The sequence below is a fragment of the Dermacentor andersoni genome, chromosome 11, assembly GCF_023375885.2.
Source record: "Dermacentor andersoni chromosome 11, qqDerAnde1_hic_scaffold, whole genome shotgun sequence".
NCBI classification, from domain to species: domain Eukaryota; kingdom Metazoa; phylum Arthropoda; class Arachnida; order Ixodida; family Ixodidae; genus Dermacentor; species Dermacentor andersoni.
Window position 1 is genome coordinate 66033055 of NC_092824.1, and position 27949 is coordinate 66061003.

Below are 27949 nucleotides of genomic sequence, written 5' to 3' on the forward strand. Positions count from 1 at the left end.
ACGCGCGGATGCCATCGCTCACATGGCATTGGTATAAATGAGCGAGGCTGTGGTTTATACTGCTGTATACCGAATACACAGTCTCTTGTTTACTTCTTGGCGCAAAGGTAAACAATGCATCTCTGAAATTGAGGAATGTGTCGGCAAAGCAGCACGTACAGGCTCACCCACATACGTAGCAAATGCGGCCGACAGCCTACACTCTAAAACAAAATTACACCCTTCGAGTCGTATCTTGCCACACAACAATGAACGTCATGTGTCTTGTCCGCATTTCTTTTCTTTAACGCTGCAAGCCCGGTACTTCCCAGTAACGAACGGCATGTGCGTTATCAGCATGACATAGCATTCCCGACAGGAAAGTAGCAGGCGCAGCGTTTTCAAGAAAGGAAAAGCAAGCAAGGCAGATGACGATTATCGTTGTGTGGCAGATACACCCCAAAGGGTGTACCTTTGTCTAATGTTGAATTCCAATGGCGGAGTCGGAGCAAGTTTTTCTGCTCGTTTCGGAGCAAGTTTGTTCCAATGGCAGAGTGAGGGTGGGAGTAAGGTGTTCCAATGAGAGAGTCGGAGGGGATTCAGAGCGGGAGTCACTCCGTAGAGCAGAAAAAGCTGCTCCGCCAAAATCGGCGGAGTGGACCGGAACTCTGCGTGACGTATTTCCTTTACCACGTTTGTCCGCTGGGAGGCGCCACCGGTCACGACTCGCGAGGAAGCAAAAGCTGCTGCACGCTTGGCGAGATATCCATTCCGCACTTTTAAAAAAACAACAGGTGAACGGCGCTGAAGAGACAAGTGACCGGTGCGGCGGTGCTGGGAGCAAACAGCGGAAGCAAATGACAACACGCAAGGTATCCTGGGTAACTCGGTGATAGAACTTCCGCTTCCGCCTTGCTCCGGTGGCGCAGGTTGTGTTCCACTCGCGGATCTGGAGGCGTTGCTCTGCGCCAGAGTCGAGTGCTCGCTCGCGGAGTCCGTCGGCTGCTCCGACTCCGCCATTGGAATTCAACATAAGAGTGTACAGGTACGGTGACGTACAGATGTTGGCACAGCGCTGTGTCGCTGCTTACCGCTTATTGTGTACGCGCCATGCAAAGTGAAGTGTAGCTGATTTCAAATCGCTAAGGCCAGAATTGAACTATAAAAGCAGTTTCGTTCGACCTAACTGCTTACATTTCAGTTCAGGTCCGCCAGTAGCGAGTGCACGAACGCGACAGCGCTAGGTTAACCTTCGCCGAACAGGATTGACATTGGCTCAAAGTTCGTGGGCACGGCTTGAGAGGTTAAAGCTTGTGCATTTAAACTTGGTAGGCGTGCTTGACCCATTTTGAGCACCATTAACTATATATTCAAGCGAAGACGCTGTCTCTATTGTGTTGTCGGTTCGACGGCCGATTGCGCGGCGTTCGGTCGAACGATGGTTGGCACGCTGATTTTGCTGGTGCCTTCAACAAGAAAGCCTGTCACATGCAGTACAACTCGTGCTCGTCGGTTGCGTCGTTGTCAACCTGGTATGATAAAAAGGTTTCAGTGACGCACAATAGTCGGTCAATCACTGGAGTGAGCGTGTTGTCGGTCTCTTATCGACCTAGTGTTGCCGCACCTTACGAGTACGTGCAGTCAGGAACGCACTGCCACCACCAGCAGGTGAGGACCGACGCTGCAAAAAGACTTCGTCAGCAATGTGATGTACTTAAATGTCGCTCAAGTGTAACGCACGGGTTTTTCTTTAAATTAGCGAGCCATTCACGAAAGGCGGCAACTACCTGTCTCACGGTGCAGTCCGGACAAGTGGGACGATGCCCTGGCCGCTTTCCCTTTTAATAGTGGAGTTGCGGTCTTGCGCTACGCACGTTTTCGGCACCGCACCGCACCGCACCGACGTCGAGCTACCAGTAGAGTTTCAGCGCGGTACGCGGCACGAGTGTTTGCAGCAACGCGCGTCCGAGCGCTTTTCTTTCTTTTTTTCGGGGGACCTTCCGGCGCGCGGCCACGCGAGCGACCCTTCCAAAACGTTTCGCAACTAATCCGCTAGGGCAGGGCGCATGCGCCGTCGCGCCATGAAAGAGGCGGATTGTCGCATGTTTCGCAGCTTGCTAAAACTCGGCTTACACCTACTCGCCAGCTGTAGACAATATGTAGATAAAGTTTTACTTCGCAGTTTTACTAAGCAATACAATCGGTTGTAGCCGCAGGTCACGTGTGTCAGCCGCTGTTCAACGTAGCCGCGAACTTTAGGATTCGAAATTTCCGCGCGCTTTCCAGCTTGTTTTCTTCATCGATTCGTTGTAAAAATAAAACCTCGCCTGCAGCGCCTTCGGCGGCACAACCAATGGACGAACGCCGATCTTGTACACAGGTGGCGGCCCCGCCGCTTTCGCACGCAGGCACAAACCAAACTACAGCGACTACAGCAGCGTAGAGACAAGCAAGCTCGGTGCTAGTAGCTGCCGTGCACCTGGTAATCGGAAGCGAGCGGAACTGCACGCTTCTTTTGTTCTTGCGGCGCTCTGAGCGTTCGGTGCGGAACGGACGACGTGTAGTGCACCGTGTCGCCGTTGATCACGAGAGACTGCACAGCACTGCGGTGAACGCAGCTACGAGGACGCGACAATGCAGGCAGGAGGCTTAGTTGCGTTTCTGGCCCTGGCCATAGCGACGTGCAGCTGTGAACCGCTCCGCAAAGGAGGCAGCTCGGAGGAATTCGAAAGCTGCGAGTCGCACTGCGAGCTGACCTACCCGGCGCACACGTATCCGAAGGTGAGTGGTTGTTTTGTAGCAACGATGGCTGCTTTCCGTTTGCAACGCGCACGTTATCGCGCTCTATCTCAGTCGGGCCCGAGGGTTGTGTTTACAATGGTCGTTGCAGCACCAGCCGTTCGCTGTCAGCTGGTCTCGGAAGCGCGGCTGTGAGGAACCTTAGTAGGTGGGGTCTGTCGAGGCAGCTTGGGGATCGAAGCCGGTTGTTGCGCGGTCGTGCATTTGCTGAAATGCGCCAAGGATTTGTGAGACGTGCTTTAAAATATATGGCGTCTCGAGGTGCCGTTTTTTTTTTTTTTTTTTCCTGTTGTATCTGCTCGTTTGGCGTGGAGCCGTGTCAGTTTCGAGAACGACCGGAATCATTGCCTCGTGCCTTTTCCTGTCGCGATCGGCCTCTAAACGCGGCGTTCCTACCGTCTGCCACGCACGCAAAGGGAAGTGCGGCTTGGTGTAAAGAAAACGCAATTTCGAGAGAATGCAGTGAAACGAAATGAGGGAGAGAAAATAAGTGAACGATCGAAACAGATGCCGCGCGCTCACTAGCTGGCGAAGCCTGTCACACGCATCGCGCGCGCGGGGACGCAGCATTTTGCTGTCGCAGGGCGAAACATCTGTTCGCCCGGTTGAACGAGAGCGCCAGTTGTGCTGTCGTGTGTGTGTGTATTTATATTGCGTTTCACTTTCTCCGCAGCCCGAGCATCTCGACGCATGCAAGAAAGGATGTCGCAACTTCGTCGAGGCCGGCTTCCACGCGGTGACCCACGACATGAACGCTACGCACGCTGCCTGCTTCAACGGTACGGTGGCATTGCAGTGCGCGGTACTGCGCGGCAGACGTCTTTGGCGCCTGTGATTCAGACACGCATCGAGTTGTTTTCGCGATGCGATCGTCGTGTTGCCTGTCTGCTTCGTTCAGCACAGGCGTACTGTACGCACTCTCTCTTTCTCAGGCGCTGCGCGTCTTCCGAGCCTTTCCTCCTTTCCCGTCTATCTTGTTTCATGTCTGTCACCCGCCGCGGAACTGTCGCTGGTGTCCCGAGACGAAAACGGAGACCCCCATAGGACGGCGGTATTGCGGCGGATGGGGTGCATGTAGACGCTAATCTTGGACACACCGAGCGCACCTCAATGGTGCCTGCTTGATAAGAAAGGGCAGAGTGATACAAGTTGATTGCTGAAGCTTGGCGAGAAAGATGGGGCCGGCGTGCAAGGGTTTCTTTCTTTCTTCTACTTATTATTATTACTTTATTTTGTTACTGCATTGCACAGCTGTGCTCATGCGTAGCTGGGTGCAAGTCTCTATGCATTGTTGCAGCTTTGACCGTGGCCACTAGAGCTCTTATATAAACTGCGTCATAGTACGTCCCGACACTTGTGTGGAACAAAAGCAGGTGCTCCTTTCTAAGATAAAGGTTGGATTCTTTGTATGCAGAGTTTCTGCTCTTTTTTTCTTCTTCTGTTCTTTTTTTTTATTACTATTGCAGAGGCCGACACTTACCCTGTCAGAAATATCAATATTAAAAGAACTGAAAGAATCTTGCCATTGTAAAGGGACCCAGGAAATCCATTGTCAACCGGAAACTGTGCCCACGTTGTTACAGTGAGTGATGCACGAACTGGGCAGGCAAGCTTTTTTTTTTTGACAAGGCTGACAGTTGCACTCCTGTCACATGGTCTGTTAAACCGGCATCCTACAACATCATTTTGCTTTCCCCACTTTCTTTTTGAACACAAAGGTAACTGTTAAAATGTTAGAGCTGGAAAACCAATGCCTAGTACCAGCAGCTGTCATTTAAGGTTTCCTAGAGTAGTTGCGAATGCATTCTTGGTGCTTTGCTGCAAGTTCTGGGAACATAAAAAATTGGTGAGAAACATGGAAGTTACACTGTGTTCAACACATTCATAGTTAGATATTTGCCACAGCACATTTGTAACAGTGGAATTACCTGCCAGGTTAGCAAGCCTGCTATGAGTGTTTGTCAGTATTTAAGTGTAAGCCTTGCTAGGTGCACGTGTACAAGCAAATATTGCACAATATACAGCTCAACTAGGAAGCTTGACATCTAGGATTCCCTTTCAAGATAGACTGGTCTTTCTTGTTTGGCAAACTTGCAGCCTTGCAGAGATGACACTTGCATAGCTGCATAGCTGCGAGATCATGCAAGTCTGTATGGCAAACACTGTCCAGATGTTGAATTTTGGATAAGCTCTTCAGGCAGTATGAGGCAAGGTGTTCTAGATTCTTTCTTTTTTAGGATAATTAATTGGAACAGAAATGTGTAACAATAATATATTGCTGCACTTGTAGCACAGAGATCTATATAGAATAAACGTGTGGCCACTGCATCGATGCATAAAATCCACTTGAGTGATCGGTGAGGTAGGGAGAGCGCACCTGTGCAACGGCTGATTATTACAGTTCTTTATCATCTTTTCTCTGACACACATTTTGCTATGTACCTTTTCTTATTGCTGCTTTAAAACAGTAATAGCCAACAGGCCACCTAGAGGGTGTCCTGGCTAACGTTAGCCTATCTGGTTAAAAAAAAGGGGCGGGGGGGTGGCGGTACAATATATGGTTGATGAAACCTATGCTGTTCAGTCATCAACTGTGTTCCATCACCAGGATAATATTTGTGAACTAATTACCCAACTAATTGAAGAACATTAATGAAACAAGTGTTAGTTTTTGGATTAAGAGCATGGCAGATTAAGAAGAAGAAAGCAAACCTCGTTTTAGGATGGCCCTTTATTGCATGCATCTTGCCTTGGTGCCATTTCAGACTTCACCAAAGCATGTTGCAGGTTAAATTATTTTATGCAAGTTTTCAAAGCAAGAGCAATAACTGCACAACACTAAACCTTTGTTGAGAGCGACCATGTTTTTCTCTGGCTGGCCTCGTAAAGAGCAGCAGCGTGTCAGTTTCAAAGCACTGACAGGAAATGGCAAGGTTGCCGGAGCAAAAATGCATTGCTCACCTTTATCACAGGGCGCCGAGCAGGATTTTCTTCTTTTGTTCATTTTATTTTGCGAAGGCTGCTATACTGTGTTGCAGGGGGAAATTGCCTAGCATAGTTTTGTTCAACATATATATGTTGTTTTGGGACCTCATAGCTTCTCCTGATCTGCGGCGTATAAACCTAGCAGCTGTTTTTCATTTGATCTGTTCACACTGTGTGAAACAAGTCTTAAGGTAATTTGTTCTACAAGTGCAAAAATATGCATCCGTAAACATCATACCTTGCTGACACTGACACGGACAGAGTGAAGACAAACAGCGAGTGTCGTCTTTTCCTGTTTGTCTTCACTGTGTCCGTGCGCTGCTCCACCAGCATGGTATGATGATCACTCACCAACTAGCCCAACTTTCCACTTTACTGAAATGCATCTGTGAAGCAGCCTCATGGGGGGGGGGATGCTGAAATGTTTTTAGTGACTGGCAGGCTTCATCTATGATTTCTTTCATGGGACAAGAAAACTGTGCATTGAAGGGACACAAAAGAGGAATGTTGAGTTGAGTTAATGAACGACGCCTCTGCAATATCGAAATGGCCACTGTCACTGTGATTTCAGCTTTGATTTGCCAGAAAAGGTGAAAGAGGAGAAAGCAGGAAATGAGTGGTCCTGAGATGTTGAGGTTCCTGCACCAGCTTGCTGTGATTTCACGGATTTTTTAAGCGCCTACCTACTTGGGTGTACTTTATTCTTTTGTCAGTTAATAAAAACTACATTTCATTCTAAAGAAGCCAAATGCACAACCAGGCAGGTTTTGAAGTATTCCTTGTGATTAAACAGTCCGAATACGAGAAGATACCGTATTTACTTGGTTCTAATGCGCCCTCAATTGCAACTCTCACCAATTTTTTAGGGTCAGAAAGTGCAGTACCCATAATCGTAATGCGCATGGCAATTTGTATACTTTAGAAAAGATGTGAAATGCAATACCCTTGATTGTTTCCTCACCAGATTTTCATGGTAAGAAAGATAAATAGTAATTTGCTCTCACTTGAAAAGAAAAAATTTAATGTTCAAAGGTTACTGGAGGCGTGATCTAATGATAACAATCTCGTGATTGTGGGAGCTTCCATTACCCTCAGTATGGCAAAGCACAGCTTTCGAGATTGGAAGCTGGTTTTCGAGATTTGTGGTGGGATTTGGATACTATCTAATGCTGTTGGTTTTACACTCAATATTAACGTGTACATAGCTTTGGTGAACTTTTATGGAAAAAGGTGCATGTTAGAATCAAGTAAATACGGTATGTACATCGAAATCTGTTGACATTTCGGTGCTGAGGTTTTAGTCCGAAATTCAAAAAAAGCAACGTTTTGGCTTAAGTTTTTTTCTTTTCATCAATAATCAGTCATCTTTTGCCAAATGAATGAAAATATTATTTTGAAATAACGATGAACCATTATAAGCTTGGTGTTGTGTCTTCAATATCCCTCTAAAGAGGCTTAGCATGGGTGCCGCTTTCAAAGGCTACACAGGTTTTATAGATATTTTTCATGTTCTTTACGTTTACCTCCCCAGGCTATTCAAGGAGTTGGGGTCTCCTGGAATACTCATGCCAGGACAGTTTAAATTACTGTTTGTTTACTCAATAAGATAGGCGTTTGTTGTTATCTGGAGTGGGAAATGGCAGCTGATTTGTAAAACAAGGATACAAACAGCTGAACAGGAGTAGCCTATGTAGCAAGGGCTGTGCACGCTTATCACTCTTATCGCTCTTTATCACTCAATGTAGCAATTGCTATGAATGGGTGGATGTCTGATTTTCTCTTTATTCATTACTCTTTATCTTCCATGGCCACTGACAGACAGAGACCATGTTGTGTTCATTAAAGTCATCTACAGTCATCTACAGCACCAAGCCTGCATCTCCTATCAGCTACACCCCATTTTTATGTGGGGTCACTGATCGGTCACTCGCGATTTTGCTTCACGTTTCCTTGATGCCTAGTTTCAATTTCTCCTGTCAACAGGCGTCGGCCGTCATTGCTTCTTGCCGCTAAGGAGCCTATGCAGAGATTGGTATTGGGGCTTTTGCTTCAACTGTTTTGAACGTAGTTTGGAAGCACAGGGTTTGTAGGGTTCTTGAAACACTTAAAAAGTCACAGAATGTAATTTTCAAGGCCTGGAGAAGCCCTTAAGTATCATGGAGTGCATAAAAATGATTTAATTTTGATTTGGCAAATCTTGGTAGATTTTATTTGTGTATTTGACCAAGGGGCATCTGCGAGCCAAGTGTCAAGCCAATCTGATTTGTTTAGCCACTTTTTGGTAGGGAGGCATTTTGTTTGTGGTGGCTGGGGGTGGTTTATGTGACCACTTATTCATTCTGAGTGCAAAAAAAAGAAAGTTTGCTCATTGTTCTACGCGGTGTTTTGTTTTCAAGCTGTCGGGCACTATATCATTGAATCCTTAGAAATGCTCTCTCAGGGCCAGGAAGGTCCTTGAAAACTCTTGAATTGTTTCTGCAAAAGCTGCTACAAACCCCAGCATAGCTTGACTTGGGCTGTTTCTGATTGCATTGAAGCTAGCGCTTTCTGATTGCGTTGAAGCTCTCTCACCAAGATGTTGTGGCGGAGTCCTTGGACTCTTCTCTTCCACTTTGCATATGTCACAGGAGTGTAGGTGCGCCGAGAACACTAAAGTCATACCGCATCTACATCTGAGAATGAAAATAAATTGTGGCATGTTAATTGCCTTTTAAACTACAAAGTGAACAGGAGTGGTGATATCCAACAATGTGCACCGCTTGTGCAAAGTTTTCTCTTCTGGGTGGAAAAATTGTTTGAGAAGAACGTCTGCAGAACAATGTTTTGAAGTGCACTTGGTAGCCACTTTCAAATTGTGATGCAGCTTAGCAATATGTCTGAAAAAAAAAAAAAGTATATTATCAGTGCATTCTGCCTGTACTAAGCTATGGGTCTGAAACTTCGAAAATAACAAATTTGAATTGTTATTATTATTATTATTATTATTATTATTATACATTGAAACATACAAGCACACAAAGGAAACAGGGAGGGAGCAAGCTCACAACTGCCACTGAGAGGGGCACAACGCCTGCCTACTCTTTCTGGAGGAGGGAATGAAAAGAAGAGAAAACATAGGAAAGAAAATAGGAAATAAACAAATGACAGAATTTCAAAAGAAACTCTAAACCATGCAACAAGTGATGAAATAGAAAATGCCTAGCATTAAGACAACATTAAGAAACAGGACAGATTTATGGATTATAGAGTAAATGGGCATAGCTGATATTCCATTTGAGATTAACAGGGGAAAATGGAGTTTCGGAGGCCAAGAAAGTGATCTTGGCATAGTGATGGGAACGCTGTTGGCCTTAACACAGATCATGGCCTCGGAGATTTGCTCCCGCTGGCAGGTTTTGCTCTGACGATGCCAATCACCTGGAGAGCATAATTTCAGGGGTGGGCGTGACCGGCTCTTTCTTCGCACCGTGGCGCCCACCCCTGCGGGCTTTGGTGCTGAGTCGCACAAAATCTAACAAAAGTGTTGGTATCTCTGAAAGTGATCGCTCAAGAACGCTGCCTCAAATAACCAGTTGTCTGCTGGAGTACTGGAGCAACAGAATAAATGCAATCAAGGCTAGTGCAAGATTACCATGAAGTGATGACATTAAAAAATTTGCAGGCCCAGACTATTAGCTGAAGCAGGACAGGGGTGATAGGAGATCTCTGGGCGAGGTCTTCTTTCTGCAGTTTACATCAATTGGGCAGATGATGATGGTCTTGGCCACTTCAGCATTAACGAACCTGGTCAAGTTGACATGGGAATTTTCCACTGTGTTTGTTTGGATAAAATACACCTTTATGAAGGCAAAGAGCTAACATAATAATCTTGTGATAGCATCAAGCAGAATTGTACTCAGAAAAGTCCATAAACCTCTGAGCTCCTGGTTTTACTTGCACTCTTAGTAGCTAGTACTTCTTGTACAACCTTTACTTGATTGCTTCAATGTCCTTCGTGACCATCAAATTCCCTTCCTCTTTACAGTTTTCTAAATTGGACACACATGTTTTAGCCCGTGACAGTAGAATTTGAAAAGGAGTTCACTTTAGCGAGGTAAAAAGGCGTCTTTTATTGTGAAGCAAACCTTAGTGATGTGTGTACGTTGTTCTGCTGTTTAGTGTGAGGTCATAGGTGGAATAGTGGCGTTGAGACCTACATTCTTTATGCAGACTGCATGTACGTTGAGCACTTGCTGCAAGTGTTGGACATTTAACTTCAACTGTTTATCGAAGGGCTGACGTGGTGCAGGTATTTCGCTTCACAGTGATGGCTGTGAAGCCTAAAGGGTATGTGTCTCATGTATCGCATTCCGGTTACTTGCTAGAAGTTTCCAGAAATGAAATCTCTTATCATCTCTGCTCAGGATTCCATGCAGAATTTGCAGCATTTCATTTTCATACAGTCCTTTTCATGGTACTGCGATTATGTTCACCATTGTGCCAGCTACTGCCATTTTAGTTAGCGCTTTAGTCCTTCCTTTGGGTGGTCCTGTACAAGGTTTCCCGACTTCAAGTTATCTTGTTTGCTTTGTATTCCTCTTTTCAAACATCTCTTTGTCAAATTGCTTGTTGTAAACAAATGGCACATGACTAAACAGGCAACTAAATTGCCAAAACTGAGAAGAAGGAGCAGATGGGGCACGAAAAGCACTTCTGTATGGCCCTTCTCTTGACCCCCTTGTTTGTTCAGAGCTTTGTTTGCTTATTTGTTCTCGTTTAGCTGTCCATATCATATCATTTTGTCAGAGTTCACCTCTGTTAAGTTCGCGAAATGAACAGTATTGGGCCCAAACTAGTCTGTGTTAAACCATTTGTAGGTTAATTGCAACACTGCTTTTCTTTCTTTTCTTTTTTCTTCTACAGCCTGCACAGAGGCCTATCCAAGCCAGCCTAGCTACTACGCATGTACCGAAGGATGCGACGAGCAGTTCAGGCATGTGAGCAAAATGGTGAGTTCTGCAACCAACAGCAGAAGGCCCAATGCTCTGCCTTGACTGCATTTAAGCACAGAATTGCAAAGTAGAATCAACCGCTGCCTAGTAATTTTAAGTGAGGTGTTATGAATTATGTGTTTTTGAGGCACTTGAAGTCAACTACTTCTGATGTGATTGCTGAAACTGTGGGGCCTGGCCAGTAGATAACAGCTCTGTACTACACCTGGCAGCATAAATGTAGTCATGCATGCAAGACATAGCTGTGACATGTATTAGGGTTACACAGAAGGAAAGGGCATTGGGCACTAATGTGCCGAATTTGAAAAACATGTAATTAATGTCGTTAAAGGCCACTTTGGATGTTTTCAAAGAACCACTTGTGATACATTTGAATGCGTGCTTGGTAAGCGGTTTTCGAAAGTGATGGCCATTCATTAGAACAGGAGTACCCAAACTTTTGAGCGTTTGAGCACACAATGGAAGTGCCAACACCATAAATCTGCTTTCCAGATTTAATACACAAAATATGAACAGATAAAGGCAATGACTCTTTAACAAGTATTCACATTTGATCATTGAAGTGGCCAAGGTACATGAGTTATTACACAGCAGTAAATGTAGGCATTGCAGTGTCTAGTACAGCCAAACCTCGTTAATATGTAGTCAGCCGGGAACAACGTTTAGGTGCACATTAAACGATGTACGCATTTACCGCCAGTGCCAGTTTTGAAGCTACTTACGGGCCGGAGAACTACGTCATGAGGCTCTCAAGCACACACACTCGGACAGGCTTTATTTGTGGGTAGGCATAAAAAAATCGGCGATCTTCGCTTGCTGCCATGGTGGCCTTGCCGCGACTCCTTCGAACTTGGCCAGGCCGCAAGCGAGTTTGTCCACGAGGCCCTGCTTTTCTGCAAAAGTTCGCATGACGCTCAAAGCACCCACCACGTCAGGTAATGAAGGGCTGAGTCCACTTCCAGATTGTCATTGTCCCCATCACTTGAAGATGGGCGAGGTGCGGTGGCGGCAACACTGTCGCTCTCCGAGAATTCTGGGGATGTAACAACGGATGTAACTGAAAGACTGAAAGTCCCCACTTGCGATATATTTGTGGTTGTGTTATTTACATGCAAATATAGTATTCCTTAGGTACGAGTGTTCTGTCGTTAATTTTGGAATGCCTACTTTTTAAACAAATTTTCGTGCATTACCAGAAGTGTTGCATCATGCTTCATGATGAGCTAGTAGAGCTTTCTTTGTGACCCCCCCCCGAAGCTTTTCTGACCGTGGCTGCTGGGTGGCTGTTGGTGCTGCTGCTGCCATACTGTATAGCTTGCGTGTACAACAGCACTACCATCTTTACTGCCCTTATAGGTGTCCAGGCTTCTGGCATTCTTTCCTGTGGATTTAATCAGTGATTAAATAAATGAAACCTAAGTACCCTAATTGCAGCAAATGTTATTCATAAAGAGGACAACTTAAAAAATTAAACCTTTCTATCATGGCGACATATGTGCAACAGGAGATTTGCAATGAAGCGCGCAGTGCATTTAAAATAAGTAAAAACAAATGAAGAAATACAAGGCAGTACAGTTGAACCCGGATATAACAAATTATTATGTGTAACGGACCGCCGTTAAGTCCCCTTGAAAACTTTTGTATACAATTTTTATATTATATATCGAACTATTTCGCAATGCCCTTCAAGTTTTGGTGTATCTGGGTTTGACTGTATAAGATTTGTCACATTGTGTAGCATGGGTGTGCGAGAGCGCATGCATGTGTACCTGTTTCCTTCATGCCAGAGACGCAGGAATGAAATTAGCAAAATTGTGGCATTTCATTTACCGCTTCATGAAACCTTCGCTTCACATATTCTAAAATGTGCATCAGACCTGCATACTTCTTATTTCTCAAGATCATTAACATTACCGAAATTACATGTTTCATTGCTGGCAATGTCAAGCTTGTCTCATCATATTTTCTATTTTCTTTTTTTTTTTTTTTCCGTATCCCCTGGCGCACCTGCAGTCGGAGCACAAGAAGTCGTCACATCTTCACCCGCTCAAGCTGCTCATGCTGGTGCAGAAGATGTACGAGACGGTGGTGGATCATGTGTGCCGCATTATTCGACGCACGTTTTATGCCGTTTACGTGCAGAAGGACACTGGCCACCTGATTGTAGTGCGTGGAGAGCTCACGCCAATCCGTATCCTCGATCCTCATGCCGGTGAGTTGCACATCTCAGGCATGCAAGCTGCAATTTTCTGCATAGACTATCTGTGCATGCGCATTGGCTTCGAGTAGGCAATAGGGTTCGTAGTGGTCCTTGAGACACTAGAAAAACCTGGAATTCTAAAATAGCATTTTCAACGCCTTGAAAACCCATAAATTTTTTAAAGTACTTAAATATCCTTGAATTTCGCCAATAGGCTTTCGTTCAGCCAGTTTTTAGCGGATGCCTCTTGAATGTCTAGCAACTGTGTACTCGAACCAGCAAAGGCATCCAATACAATCCGTTTCTGTAGCTACAACGCAGTAGTGTGTGGTAGCGTGGTTACAGTGGTAGCAATGACCAAAGCTAAGCCTACCTTTGTTGTGAGAAACATGGTGACGTGGTAATGGCACTCGCGTCTTTCACAGCTGCAGTGTGCTGGGAAAGTGCAATTTCCAGCAGTCGTGGTAAAGCAGTGCTGCTTCTAAGAAGTAGAATTCTCCAGATACGTCTAACTCGCATCAGGCGAAGTGCAAAACGTGTGGGAAAACTTTCAATCTATCATCAGTGAGTGGGTCGGCTCTCAAAAGCCACATGAAGAGCGCAAAAAACATTGAGAACAAGTAAGTGACTACAGTGCATAGTATCATGCAGAGCTACTTGAAGACAACTGTTCATGAGCAATGCATCGAGCAAACTCCAGCAACGTCATTGGATGTGAGCAGCCTGTGCAAAGCACACGAGTGTGTGACTGACGTGGAGATCCCGTGGACTCTGAAAATGGTGTCATCACACTATTCCTACAACTCGTCATCACACACAGGGGAATTGTTGAAGAAAATATTCCCGGATAGCGTAATTGCTAAGGCATTTTCGTGCGGTGAAAAGAAATCGGCATATGTCATGTGCCGTGGTCAGAGACCATTTTTCTCTCATGCCTACATTAGTGAATTGGAGCAGTTTGATGGCCACACCATTCTCTTCGATGAGTCTTTGAATGACTACCTGCAGGGAAAATAGATGGACATCCATTTGTGGTACTGGAGCACAATGCCCGAGCCTGTAACCACGAGTTTTCTGCAAAGTGTGAAATTACTACGTGGCGCAAAAACTGTCGAATCTTCAAATAGAAGGCTGTGTGCCATTCCTCTCTAGGACACTTTGGATGCTTTGGATGAGAGTCAAGGTCAGACTCAGATTCCTCTTCCAAAGATTCGCTGCTTGCAACATCACTGACCCTGGCACGCGACTTCAATTAAGCATCCACTGTGGAACACACAATGTCATCAATGGAAGCGCGCCTTGCAGGGAAAACAAAAAACAAAAAGTCCCTCGACTTCGATATTGGAAAAGGCAGAGAGGGAACACAAGTTGCGGATGGTAGTCAAGGCAAATGTGCAGAGCGTCTGTTGACAGCGATGCTTCCCTCTGGGCAGCATAGTAACAGGACAGTTCTATTTCTTCTATCTCCTCCAATAATGAACTGTTTTGACAAACATCTTTTCAGTAAAATGCTCCCTATGCTGAGTCTTAAGCAGCCAGTGTATAAAAGAAATTTTCAATGGGGCCTGGTAAGAATGGGGACCTTTAAGGAATGCTATACATTTTGCTTATGTAAGAAAATGTCACCGCTATTCTTTCTTTCCTGACAGCTGGCATAAACTGCGTAAAAGGCCAACTGTAAGGAAAAAGCCAAGTTTCGGATAGTGTAGATATAGAACAGCATCCGTGCAAAATATCGAAATATAAGTCGGTGCATCATGAAAGGGTTGCAGAAGTAGACGCATTCAGTACCAAAATGAAAAAAAAAGAAAAGCACCCTCATTACTGCCTGCCAAAAGTAACGCATGGCTTGAAACACACGACTCCTTGGCATCGCAGCTACCGTATTTACTCACATAATGATCACACTTTTTTGTCAAAAAAATTGACGCAAATTCAGGGGTGCGATCACTACGCGGGTTAAATTTCCCGCGAAAAGAAACATTTTCTTTTTTCATCCCACGTTTGCTGCGGAATGACAATGGGTCAACAAGCAGGCAGCTGCCGCTGTCAGCGTGGGACACCAAAACAAAAATGGCGGCCAGCAGAGCAAGGCGAAGGCGCCGAACGCGTATATTTTTCTTCTCATGAGTACATTACGCACGTTGAAACAGTTTCTTCTGTATCAGTAATGAATAATATTGTTAATATTGGCAAGTTTGCGACAATAACGTAGCCATGTCCACTTTGAGGGGGCAGAAACAGAGATGGGTGCTCTTATCTGCGGCATTTGTCTTCACTGCTATCCTAATACGGCACATTTCCACTAAGGGTGGGTGAATATCTTAGCTGCGTTACAAGCATCGGCATATAAATAGGGTACACTTATAAAGTATCACGGTAAACGTGGCCACTATCGTTACCGCTCGTGATTTGTTGCGTGCCCACGAGTGCAGACGAGTAGAATCAAAAGGTGCCTTTTATGTTGTTGTTGTTGACCAAAACCATTATGAAGCCTGCAAATAATAAAGCCGAGGCAAGTTTGGTTGTAGCTTTCTTTTTCATGGAAGTGCGGAAAGTGATGAAAGGAATGAATGGGGCATCTGCTTACGAATGTTGCGTGCGTGCAGACCGCTTGGTATGTCGTCAAGAGTCGTTCGCGTAGCATTTGACATATGGTAAGCGCAGTCATCATTAGCTAGACTTAGCACACCACATATCGCTGCGACAAGTTCAGGGTGCGATCATTACATGGGAAAGAAAAAAAAAATCGAATTTTGACAACATAATTCAGGGGTACAATCATTACGCGAGTGCGGTCATTATGCGAGTAAATTGGTAGTTGGATGAGTTGGAAAGGCACCTAATGTCAGCATGATTGCCGAGATGTGGTGCGTCTCGCAAGTGCTTGTGGTAAGCTGAGAAATCTCGTGCATGAGGTGCATGCGTCATCTGCTTAGGTGATATTTAAAGGCTGCTAACAGGAAAAAGATAATTGTCAGCCCTGCAACTTTTCCAAGATTCCTCAAGTAGTAGGCAGTACTGATTTATTATGAATTTAGTCAAAGTGAAGTTTCGTTGCACTTGGCCTTTTTAACCCTGGCGCAAGCCCTTGATTTGGAAATTGTCCACTGTGCCACAAGATTACTTTGTCATTATGGCTTTCTGAGAAACACACTGGTGTTCTGGGCCATAACATTGTAGGATGGTGAGGGCGTGAGCACATTCCATCACCTCTGTGTGAAAACTATTTAATTAAGTGCGTATTTAACATGTATTTTTGTGCAAGGGGGCTGCACACCTAAATTTCGGCCTTAATATTTTCAGAAAACTATTACTTCGGTGACCTTGAGGCTTCTGGTGGCATGATACGTCTCCTTTTTCATGTCCAAAGCCGCGCTGTGCTTGATGTGTGTTTTGAGTGGGTCGTGTAAAAGGTGATGTAATCAATAATTTGGTGTGCTCTCGAGGAATAGAGGCTTTTCAGCATAATGATAATGTTGACAGCTACCCATAAAGGCAATAAAAGCGGGACACATAGTTTCGGTGTCAGTAAGCCTTTAACAAAGCATGAATTTGCATTTGTCGGGGTACCTGCATCCTGTGAACTGTTAACCTCACCTTTCAAACCTTAGCTTTGAGGTAGGCTGCAGATCCTTGTTTTCCGCCCTCCCTCGCGACAGGTGACCCTGCAGAAGACAAGTCGGCCAAGCCACTGTCGTCTGCCAAGACGGAGCAGGAGGCGGCTGCTGCCGAGACGTCATCGACAGTGTCTGCAGCAGCCTCTTCTAGCTGGCTGGACTGCATCTCTCGCCAGTCGGGCATCCCCGAGTGGCTGCTCATGATGGTCCTGTTCCTCGTCGTGGTGACCATGGTGTGGTTGTGCTGCGCGACCATGGTGACCTCGCCCAGCAGCAGCGTGACATCGTCCACCTCGCCACCGCCCGCCTACTCGCACCATGTGAGTGCTTCTGCGCCTACCCTTCTGGCCCGTTTTCTCTACCCCTTTAGCAAGTCTGTCTTGCCTTTCGCAGTGAAATTAAAGGCACCTTAACCCCGTGCAGCCCAAGGTATCATTTTTGATTCACTGATTTTGTTCAGCAATGTAAAACTTAACATGAAGTCTGTAGCATCTTTGGTACCCTGCGTTGGAATTTCAGTATTGAATAGTTCACCAAGCCAATTATTAAATAGTTTATGTATAATCAAAATTTTACTTTAAAAACACTTCATTGCTTATTTTTCGTTTGTACGAATGTACTCTTCATGACAGAAGTTAAGGTGGTGAAGCGGCGGATGATACTTGCAAGAGAAATGAAAATGCATAATTGATGAATTAACAAAACATCATTAATTAACCTACAAGAAATTTCACAGCACATATTGCAATTCATGAATTGCAGCCAATGAGTTTGCAAGGAATATCCCCGTTAAACAAATTCTAATGGTCGCATGACTTTAGAGATATGTGCCGTGAAACCCGTGGTAAAAGTGCACTATTATCCACTTACCTTTTTAGCAAACTGCCGTTTTACGCATTGAAGTACAGAATTAGTTAAAGGGACCCTGAAACGATTTTGACGATTTTCTACAAACGTACTGAGTCGTTAGAGTAGGTCCTTCTGATCATTAATTGACACTAACTATTCTGCGTAAGGCGTGTAATTTATTATAAGGTTTTAAATATGCACATCGCTGCCGATCGCAGCACATTGCTCGGCGGAATTTTAAGCCGCCCCTACCCATAGACGGAAATCACCCATATGACGTCAGTGGGGCGAGCTATCCGATTGGCTGACCAGGGTGCGGGGTCGATAATTTTTTCAACTTTATGGTAAACAAATGATGTTCGTAATAGTTGGAATGCTGGTTAATTTGTTTTTATAAAAAGAAAGTAACGTAAAGAGAATGCACAAACATTTTTTTGTGCAATTAAGCACTTCCGGCATACAGCAAGTGTCGTCTGCTTGTGTTACAACATGCTCCGTCTTTGACGAGAGCTCCGCCGTCAGTGTCGATCTGTCTTTTCGCGAGCGCTTTCTGTCTTTCGTGGCCGTGTCCCCTTGCGTGTCGTTTCAAGGGATGAACAGATGTGAACTCAAATGTGAATCGTCTGCACGGTGCAGCCACCTGGTGGCATAGAGCTCAACCACACACAGTAGCAGTAACAAAATGTATTCTTCTTTGCTGCTGGTGTAAATGTTTCGCAGGAGTGTAATCGTTAACACGTTGTTTTTGTAAATGTTTAAAATGTTTTACACTTGGTTAGAGCAATATTAGCTCTTTCTTTGGCTGGTTAAGCTCTACGCCAACGGGTAGCTGGACCGTGGAGACCGATAAGGCAGCTCACAAACGTCTACGCTAAAGTTCCTTCATCAGCTTGAGTTTATGCCTCCACCGTTCCGTCGAAACGTTCAGCTAGTGTGTGATTACTGGAATACCAGACACGTTCGGCGCTACGACAGAATTCTTGCAACGCACGCTGCTTTGATAGCTCTCGATTGGGGTCGACGGCCAAGCGGCTAGTGGAGAAGTTTCGCGCGGGCGGGGGCGGGCTCCAAAACAACCGGAAGTGGACGATGTGACGTCGCATCATGACGCAGAATCAGTGAAGGCGGAGCTTAGCCGCGATGTCTCGGTGAACGAGTTGAGGAGGAAAAGCATAGCTAGGGAGGAGGGTAACTTGTAATCGCTTGTAGCTCCATTAATACGCAACGCTTCACTTAAATTGTGGTGCGAATGTTCTACTTAAGCTGTACCCTACACGTCTACAAAATTTGTCCGAACCGTTTCAGGGGCCCTTTAAACCTCGATATAACAAAGAGGGTAAAATTGTCAATTTGCTTCATTATATCGAAATTTCTATATTGAAATTCAATTTTTTGTGCGAATAAATAAGTACAGCCGCTAATGCATTTTTCTTACACTGAAGGAGCCACATGATTTTCTGAGTTATTGGACTATCATAAAAAGCAAATTTGAATGTGAAAAAAAAAAATTTTTGTTGAACTTAAAAGTCGGTGACGAAAGAGGCAGTTTCATGCCATGTTGAAGATATCTGCACATCGTTGGTACAAAGCCAGCCGCGCTTTTGCATCCACTCTGCCTCCTCGTCTGACAGTGTCGTCTGCGGTGGGTTGACGCTATCAAGAAAAGTGTCAGCAGCGGGGAGCGAACACTTCATCTGCCTCTCTCATCAACGCGTCTCCGAAACTCAAGATTACGCAACCTCCAGCACTTAGTGCGCGAGAAGACTGCACACGCGACAGATTACTTCTAAAGAAGTGGTGCATCAGCTGCGTGTCGACTCAGCCAGGCTGATAGCAATGAGCATTGATAGTCGCACTGGGAAAGAAGGAACGCGCCAACCTGCTCCCCCCCCTTTTCCTTTACCCTTGCTCATGCGGGAAGATGGTGCTCATCAAGCCACCATCCTTCTTGGCTCGCCCTTGCAAGCTTTCACTTGCACCTAAGGCGCACAGCACACGGAGCGTAATATGGATCTTATTGCACTTGGACTTTATACGGAAGACGATGCTGCTCTGCTTCAGCGGGCGCCTTAGATGGCGTGCCGCATGATTTGAGAGGTGCGTTCAAAAGCAGCAGCCGCATGTAATTCAACCATTTGACCCTCTGCAAACAAGCAAGTTTACATTTATTGTCTTGGTATCCCTTTGCGGCAGCAGTGTATAGACACACTTCATTACATTCAGGTTCAAAATACACAGTGTTCCTTGTACAAGAAGTTTAGTTCTTCGTTATTTCGATAATTTTGTTATACAGTAAAGCCCCGCTGATACGTTTTTCACGGAACCGTAAACAACAAAAAACTTAAGAGCCGAGAAATAGAAAAAATTTAGAATTAAAAGTGGTGGTGAACTTAGGGTGTCTACAAACCGGAAATTCTCACAGATTTTGAATAGTTTGGAAATACTCAGGGAAAACTCGGGGAATTTATGCTTCTGTCAGGGAAAATTAGCTGTAATTTTATTAAAGGGAACTAAAGTCACGGTAACGCTTGCTTGAGTAACAGAGAGGGATCGTAACGCATCGTCTTTGACGCCGTGTCGTCTGATGGAGGAGTTGCCAGTGTACATACACTCAACGACTGACTTTCTGGACGCCCGATCATTCGCACAGTTTCGCGGCACCACCACGTACCCTATAGAGTCGGTGTATAAGAATGTATGCATAGGCAAGAACCCTTCGCCGTCCGATTTGCCGTACTTTTTTTGCCGTGACTGCAGGTCCGAAACGGCATTAGCAAAGCCACCGCCATCGCCGTTTTGATTACCTCGCCGCCTCGAAACGGCGCTCTTGCACGCAGATGCGCTGGCAGCAGTAGCCACCACTACCGCAGCAATGTTAGGCCTAGCTGCTTCTACGTTCGCTATTGAGCTTTTTGCCCTGTGGTGCCGTGTTTTTCATTGAAAGGAATTTGCCGCTGTCAGCAATGGTACTGACTCCACCTTTGTAATCCTCGCAATCGGCTTCGAAGCTTTCGGAGCACAGCATGTTTTGTAATGCCAGTCTCCGAAAGTTAGCTTCGCCACAGTACAGCATCGTTAGGCGGTGAAACAAGCGTGGGAAGGAGCAATTGCCACGGGACACAGTATGTATTCCTTAATTATACATGCATGCACCCCCATCTCCTGTCACAGTGCGAGCACCGATATGCCTAATAAGTGTACTGGCAGGCCTTAAGAGCTTTTTCGGACGTGCCTGTGGCAATTTTAGCCCTTAAGGGCAGTTAAAGACATGCATTAATTTTTTTCGGACAGCCCGATTTTTCGGATTTGTTTGCGGCCTCTAGGGAGTCCGAAAAAATCAGACGTTGACTGTACAACTGACCAAGAGGATGCTTCAAATGATCCATGAGGTGAACGCATGGCAGAAGGAGGATGAGAACAGAAAGGACCGACACACTGGGGAATTAACGGGAAAGGAAGCGTGCTGCCGCCTCTTTGAAGGAGCTTGAGCTCAAAAAAACAAAGTGTTGGTTGACGCCGAGATGTAGGTGTCCATCACCCAAACCAAAATAAACTCTTTAAAGCAGTGAAACCCAACACTGAGATGTTGTATACGGGCTGAGAGTATGTCAGGACGGTTGAGGTTGACTTCACAGCTGCTGAGAGAGAATCTTAGTTGTGACAAAGTTCAGGCCTCATACCAATGAGCTTGCTATCAGTTGATAGAAATAGCTCATATTCAAAAAAATATTTACTTATGTATGCATCTCCTTTTTATTCGCATTTGAAAACGTTACTCAATTTGGAATAGGTTTCATAATTTTTTTCTCGCTGTGCATTTGCTAACACCTTCCTTCTGTTTTGTTTTAAATAAAATAGATATTACTCCTTACTATTCAAACTGGATTAAGTCATTTGTTTTGCTTCAGCATGCTTACCAGAGAATGACAGCATGGGGCAACATGGTGTCAGCCTGTCTTGACATAAAGCAAAGTTCTGGCTCACTCAGGGAATTTTGCAAACGTGCTCAGGAAAAAACCTGGAAAACTCGGGGAACTTGGAAATGCCAGTTTGTAGACACCCTGAATGTAGTTTGCAATCTCTTTCATAAACCTGCTCCAAAAGTCCATTTTACTGCTCCGAAATGCATTTTTGGCTGCTCCAAAAGCTGGTCCAAAATGGGTTGGGCCAGTAGCATCACTGGAGCTGCACTGGCTTCTCATTACGGTGGTGCACTTGTCATGCGCACCTCTTAAAATGTGTGGAATATCGAATGCTCTGGATGGCACAGATGAGTACATTTGGGCTGACTTTTCTGACAGTTCATTTTCCAAGGAAGCACGGCTTTATTAAGCAATATTGCCAAAGTGTGATAAAATGTTCATGATACGTGCATATTATACAGTAGACTCTCTTTAAACGGAACTTCAAGGTACCAGGAAAATTGGTTCTGTTTATCAGGTGTTCCATTTTCTAAGAGACATTGGAGAGAGCATGGTATGAGTACAAGACAAACCATTAGGATGGTATTCTGTTTAAGCGGCAGTTCCATTTGATTTCTGCTTCTTGAGATTCCTCTGTATGTGGATAACAAGTTTATTGCTGTTCGGAAACTTCCCTTTGTATTCAGGTATTTGTGGTAAAGAAGGTACCTTTGTGTAGGATAGGACAGCATTATAATGAGGTAGGCTGTAGGCTGTGCAGTGCTTTACCACACTGCATACAAATCATCTGCACTGGCGATTGCCACCTGGGCACACACATATCATGTAGGCTAGAACATACCATCGCAGAAACTGTTCTTTCAGTCATGCCCAGTCAATTCTGTGGTAGTTGGTGTATGGTCATGGAAAATAACGTATTGGTTCGAATAAAAGGGGACTTTTTTTTTCCCCAGAATCTCGTAGCCTTCAAGTCGCCCCCTGTCTTATGTGCGTGTTTTGCCTTTAGATGTGTCTTCAAGGCAGCGCACATTCCACCTTATAGTGTTGCTTTGTGGCAGCGCGTGTCACGATGCTATGAAACCATGCTATAAGGTGAAATTGGCACTGCCACATTTAAAAGTAAAGTTTGCATATGTTGAAACTCTCTTCCCCTCTATTTCATAGTCGTCATTTTGCGTTTCACTGTCTTGGTAATTCATTCTTTCTGGCAATCCCCAGTAAGTCTTAATAATCCATCGGCCATTCTATATGGTCTTATATCAGCATGCATACCTATTTTTTTTCTCTGGTCTCCTGACTGGGGCACCTTCATCATCATCATCAGCCTGGTTACGCCCACTGCAGGGCAAAGGCCTCTCCCATACTTCTCCAACAACCCCGGTCACGTACTAATTGTGGCCGTGTCGTCCCTGCAAACTTCTTAATCTCATCCGCCCACCTAACTTTCTGCCGCCCCCGGCTACGCTTCCCTTCCCTTGGAATCCAGTCCGTAACCCTTAATGACCATCAGTTATCTTCCCTCCTCATTACATGTCCTGCCCATGCCCATTTCTTTTTCTTGATTTCAGCTAAGATGTCATTAACTCACGTTTGTTCCCTCACCTAATCTGCTCTTTTCTTATCCCTTAATGTTACACCCATCATTCTTCTTTCCATAGCTCGTTGCGTCGTCCTCAATTTGAGTAGAACCCTTTTCGTAAGCCTCCAGGTTTCTGCCCCGTAGGTGAGTACTGGTAAGACACAGCTATTATACACTTTTCTCTTGAGGGATAATGGCAACCTATTGTTCATGATCTGAGAATGCCTGCCAAACGCACCCCAGCCCATTCTTATTCTTCTGATTATTTCCGTCTCATGATCCGTATCCGCCGTCACTACCTGCCCTAAGTAAATATATTCCCTTACCACTTCCAGTGCCTCGCTACCTATTGTAAATTGCTGTTGTCTTCCAAGACTGTTAAACATTACTTCAGTTTTCTGCAGATTAATTTTTAGGCCCACTCTTCCGCTTTGCCTCTCCAGGTCAGTGAGCATGCATTGCAATTGGTCCCCTGAGTTACTAAGCAAGACAATATCATCAGTGAATCGCAGGTTACTAAGGTATTCTCCATTAACTTTTATCCCCAATTCTTCCCAATCCAGGTCTCTGAATACCTCCTGTAAATAAGCTGTGAATAGCATTGGAGAGATCGTATCTCCCTGCCTGACGCCTTTCCTCATTGGGATTTTGTTGCTTTCTTTATGGAGGACTACGGTGGCTGTGGAGCCGCTATAGATATATTTCAGTATTTTTACATACGGCTCGTCTACACCCTGATTCCGTAATGCCTCCATGACTGCTGAGGTTTTGACTGAATCAAACGCTTTCTCGTAATCAATAAAAGCTATATATAAGGGTTGGTTATATTCCGCATACTTCTATTTAACCTGAGTGATAGTGTGAATATGGTCTATTGTTGAGTAGCCTTTGCGGAATCCTGCGTGGTCCTTTGGTTGACAGAAGTATAAGGTGTTCCTGATTCTATTTGCGATTACCTTAGTAAATAGTTTGTAGGCAACTGACAGTAAGCTGACCGGTCTATAATTTTTCAAGTCTTTGGCGTCCCCTTTCTTATGCATTGGGATTATGTTAACATTCTTCCAAGATTCTGGTACGCTCGAGGTCATGAGGCATTGCGTATACAGGGTGGCCAGTTTCTCTAGAACAATCTGCCCACCATCCTTTAACAAATCTGCTGTTACCTGATCCTCCCCAGCTGCCTTCCCCTTTGCATATCTCCCAAGGCTTTCTTTACTTCTTCCGGCGTTACCTGTGGGATTTCGAATTCCTCTAGACTATTTTCTCTTCCATTATCGTCTTGGGTGCCACTGGTACTGTACAAATCTCTATAGAACTCCTCAGCCACTTGAACTATCTCATCCATATCAGTAATGATATTGCCGGCTTTGTCTCTTAACGCATACATCTGATTCTTGCCAATTCCTAGTTTCTTCTTCACTGCTTTCACCCTCACCTTATAATCGGATAAATATGGTACCTTGGCAGCTGCGGTGTCACTCCACTGCTTTTTCTGAAATGCACCGTTTGGTTGTGGTCTTGATAGTGAGTGGATAAATGTCCATGCTTCTTCTCCCAACAGAAAATGGGTGTCAGCGGAGACCTCGACTACCTGCTCATCTACGACCCGTCCGAACAGGTCAAGATCCAGCCGCCTGTTGACCAGGAGGCACCACCTCTGCCAGTCAAGGTCCCTCTGAGCCAGATCTAAGCCGAGCCGAGGCGAGGCCAAGCAAGCACCACCATTGCAGTTGCAGCCTCATGCACCTCACTCTTCTTTCCTTCCTCACTACACACTTTCTTCTTTTTTAAATTCTTTATCTCTGCTGCGTTATCACCAGCCGCATTAGTTTATCGACTTTGTCTCTGTCGTTTGTGGACAGTTTGCAGATTGACAAGTTTTGATTGTTGTATGGCTTGTTGGGCTTTTGATAGCCACATGTGAGATGGGAGACAAGTATGTCACCTTTGTAGGAAAGTGCAATGGCATTTGTCACCGTGCTTTTCTGCTGATAAGTGAGATTGTTAGCACAGAGGCAATGCCTTCTTTGTTTTTCTCTATATATAACAGAACATGCATATACACATCAGTCCTTTATTTTCTTTAACTTCAAATGCTATGTTTGATAACTTTAGACTTGTAAGTGAAATCCCATAGTGCAACAGAAACAGTTCTTAAAGTTCTGCTGTCATCTGTGTTAGGGATGTTCTCCTTAGGGACTTTCTCTAGCCACTTATCATAGTTCTGCTCTAGTTTTTCAGCATTGTTAGTTTTTCACAGACATATATAGAATTCACTCTTCCATGTTACAGTAAATCCAAGATCTTTTTCACTGTCTGCTAAAACATTGTTTCCCTCCGAGATCACAAAATGGAAATAGAACTGAAACTTGCATTAACTTGGTTTGAAAGGTAGCTGAAGTGCACGTTTGCAGCATCGGCTTACTTTACAAAGTTCCAAACTTTCTAAAGCTTGGCACTCGCTTTATTACATCCTTCATCACCAATTGCTGCTCAATTGCTTTTCAAATGTTGCCGCAATTCAGATTTTATTAAATTTTCTGTGCTGCCATGAATGTTTCCTTCAACCAGTAGTGGCCTCTTATGTAAAACAAAAGGGGGGAACTTGTTATTTTGGTTGTGTTGTTTTAATTGCTCTGGTTAGAACCTTGTAGCATTTTACATTTGTTAGAACTTTTAACGAAAGTTTGTAAGGGTTTTGTTTACTGATGAGATTGGGTGTGACCCATAGGTTCACCTTTTCTCTCCCCACACACTAGCCAAAGCTGCCATATCAGATTTAGCAGCTTGTTTTGATTTTAACCCCTCCCTGCCTCCCAAACTACATGCTGTTGCTGCTTTCACTTTTTAATGTACAAAAGCTTTACTGGAAAGCACAGGAGAGAAAAAAAGAGGCAGCACGTTCTAGGCAGGATCTATAGTCTTTAACATTGAGAAAGCTTATACAAACTTTGGCTTAGTCTGTTGCTTCTTGGCGTTTTGGCCAAGACCCTGAAGTTAGCCGTGAGCTAGCAGCCGTACACTCTAATCAGAATATGTAGGGCTGCTTTCATAAACTGTTTAAGGTGGTGCTTTGTCATGGAACAGAACTCTTGCAGGGCATGACAGTTTCTCTCTTGAAGCGGCCTGCACTTTCTGCAAAACACCATCTCTGAATTATCGGGTGCGTGGGTAGTGTCCACAAAGTGCTGACTCGGCACACCGAAGCGTACTGCAGTTGTGATTTCATGAGTGATCTGTTTTGTGTGCTGAATGTATGCACTGTGAGAACGGCTTGACCGAAGTTGCAGGGTTGTCAAGTGATGAATGGTCTCAAGGACCATGATGGCACAACCCATCCGAGGCAAAAGAATCAGTTGCTTGCTTTGATACATAGAACAGGATGTCTGCAATAAGTAGTTTCGTTGCAATGTATGGACAGTCTGATCTGTGTTCAAACATTGCTTTCTCCATTCGCCCCATTGACAGAATTAGGTTCCTTTTGCAAGCATTAGTCAATCTAAGGAACTTGCTTTGCCCCCTTAGAGCTGTTGCACTTGTCTGAGCTCTCTTTCCCGTATGCGTGCCGACTTCAATCTTCTAGTCGTTTGAAATTTTTCCTGGTTCAAGAAGCAAAACAAAAGGAAAGCGGTGGCCTCATGATACAATGTGCATGTGTTTCAGCGTTCTGTTCCCTTCAGAAGGCCTTTCCCCACTGGAATATTTCGAGCAATTGTAGGTTACCATGTTGTGATATATATATATATACACAGATAGTAGTGTCGATGCCAGGTTACACATACTGTGTGTTGTTCTGCTCACGTTTTTGGAGAAGTTTGATGCTGCTGCTTCTCTTGTGTTCATGTTTCTGTTAAGCTTTTTTTTTTTTATACTGCACATTTGTGGGACCTGGGTACACCTAAAATGAATGGGAAAGGTTTTATTGCACATCACAGGAAGTGAAGTGTGTTCGAAGTTGTCTGCACCCGAAATGTGAACACCATTGATTTCCAGGATTTTTCACTTAGTCCATCCAGCGTACTGTGGGGAAAGCATTCTCTATAAGGTAGATTCACAGGATGGATAAATCTGTGAAAATGTCTGTGACGCCATCATGAGAAGTCTGCTGTCAAACACAGAATTTTCACTTGAAGAAAAATGCCAGACAGTTTCAAATGTACAGTGTTGCCTTCTGCTTTATGCCCAATCAAAGCCTAACAATGCCCTGGCTTGAGAGTACACATGGAGTATACAAAATGTGTGTATTCTATGCTGGATGGCATGTCTGATTTAGTGTAATTGTGTAGCAAAGCTGTAAGATAACTATGCTGCCCTATGGCTGATGGCTGTGCTTTGCTCCACATCAAAAAGGGATTACGAAAATAAGTGTCTCTTTGGAAAGCAAAATGAAGAAAGCCTAGCTGCTAAATTCACTAGCCTTTTCTATACCAAAATTTCCATAGCTTACTGTCAAAATCTGTCAAGGCTTCTAAGCACTACGAGCCATGGTGGCTGTGTGCAAGATGTTGAAGCCCCGATCTGATGCACCGTCACATGATACATGGTCCTGACATGACTTTTTCCATAATGTGAATCCACCTTAGGATGCTGGAGCACCACGAGCACACACAAGCACTCATGCTGTTGCTTTAGGGATGGTTGCACAGCAGTGTTGGCATGAACACCAATTTCAAAAGTGGAACACTGCAGTTGTGTGCAGTCTCGTTTGCTGTGTCACTCTTCTGCTGTCCCGTTGCTGGCCGTTGCAACTGCCGTCTTTGCGTTGCTTGCAATTGGCCCACAGTTTTCTAGAACTTGCTGTATTACGTCAGTAGTGGCCGCCCAGTCCTTTTGCTTTAAAACCAGTTGTCTTTCCGCGCAAGAGCTCACATGCGTCAAGTGAACATTTAGCCATTGATTCTGTATAGTCGAGTGTTTTCTTGTTCACATGCAGTCCTGAAAGGGAGTGCTTGTTTTGCTCCTGCTTTTGTGAGCAGTACATGTAAGCTTATTGATTGGTAAATAAAATTGGATTTGGGTATTGA

The 27949-nt window shown here is 44.7% G+C and overlaps 1 protein-coding gene across 1 annotated transcript; it reads left to right on the forward strand.

Annotated features, from left to right (window-relative positions):
- The first annotated feature begins 2357 nt into the window (after window positions 1-2357).
- LOC126518385 (transmembrane protein 59-like) lies at window positions 2358-27949 on the forward strand. The gene is made up of 6 exons (XM_050168254.3): window positions 2358-2760; window positions 3452-3557; window positions 10666-10751; window positions 12768-12966; window positions 16617-16894; window positions 24487-27949. The coding sequence occupies exons 1-6, from the start codon at window positions 2614-2616 to the stop codon at window positions 24613-24615; spliced, it is 945 nt and encodes a 314-aa protein (XP_050024211.1). The 5' UTR covers window positions 2358-2613; the 3' UTR covers window positions 24616-27949.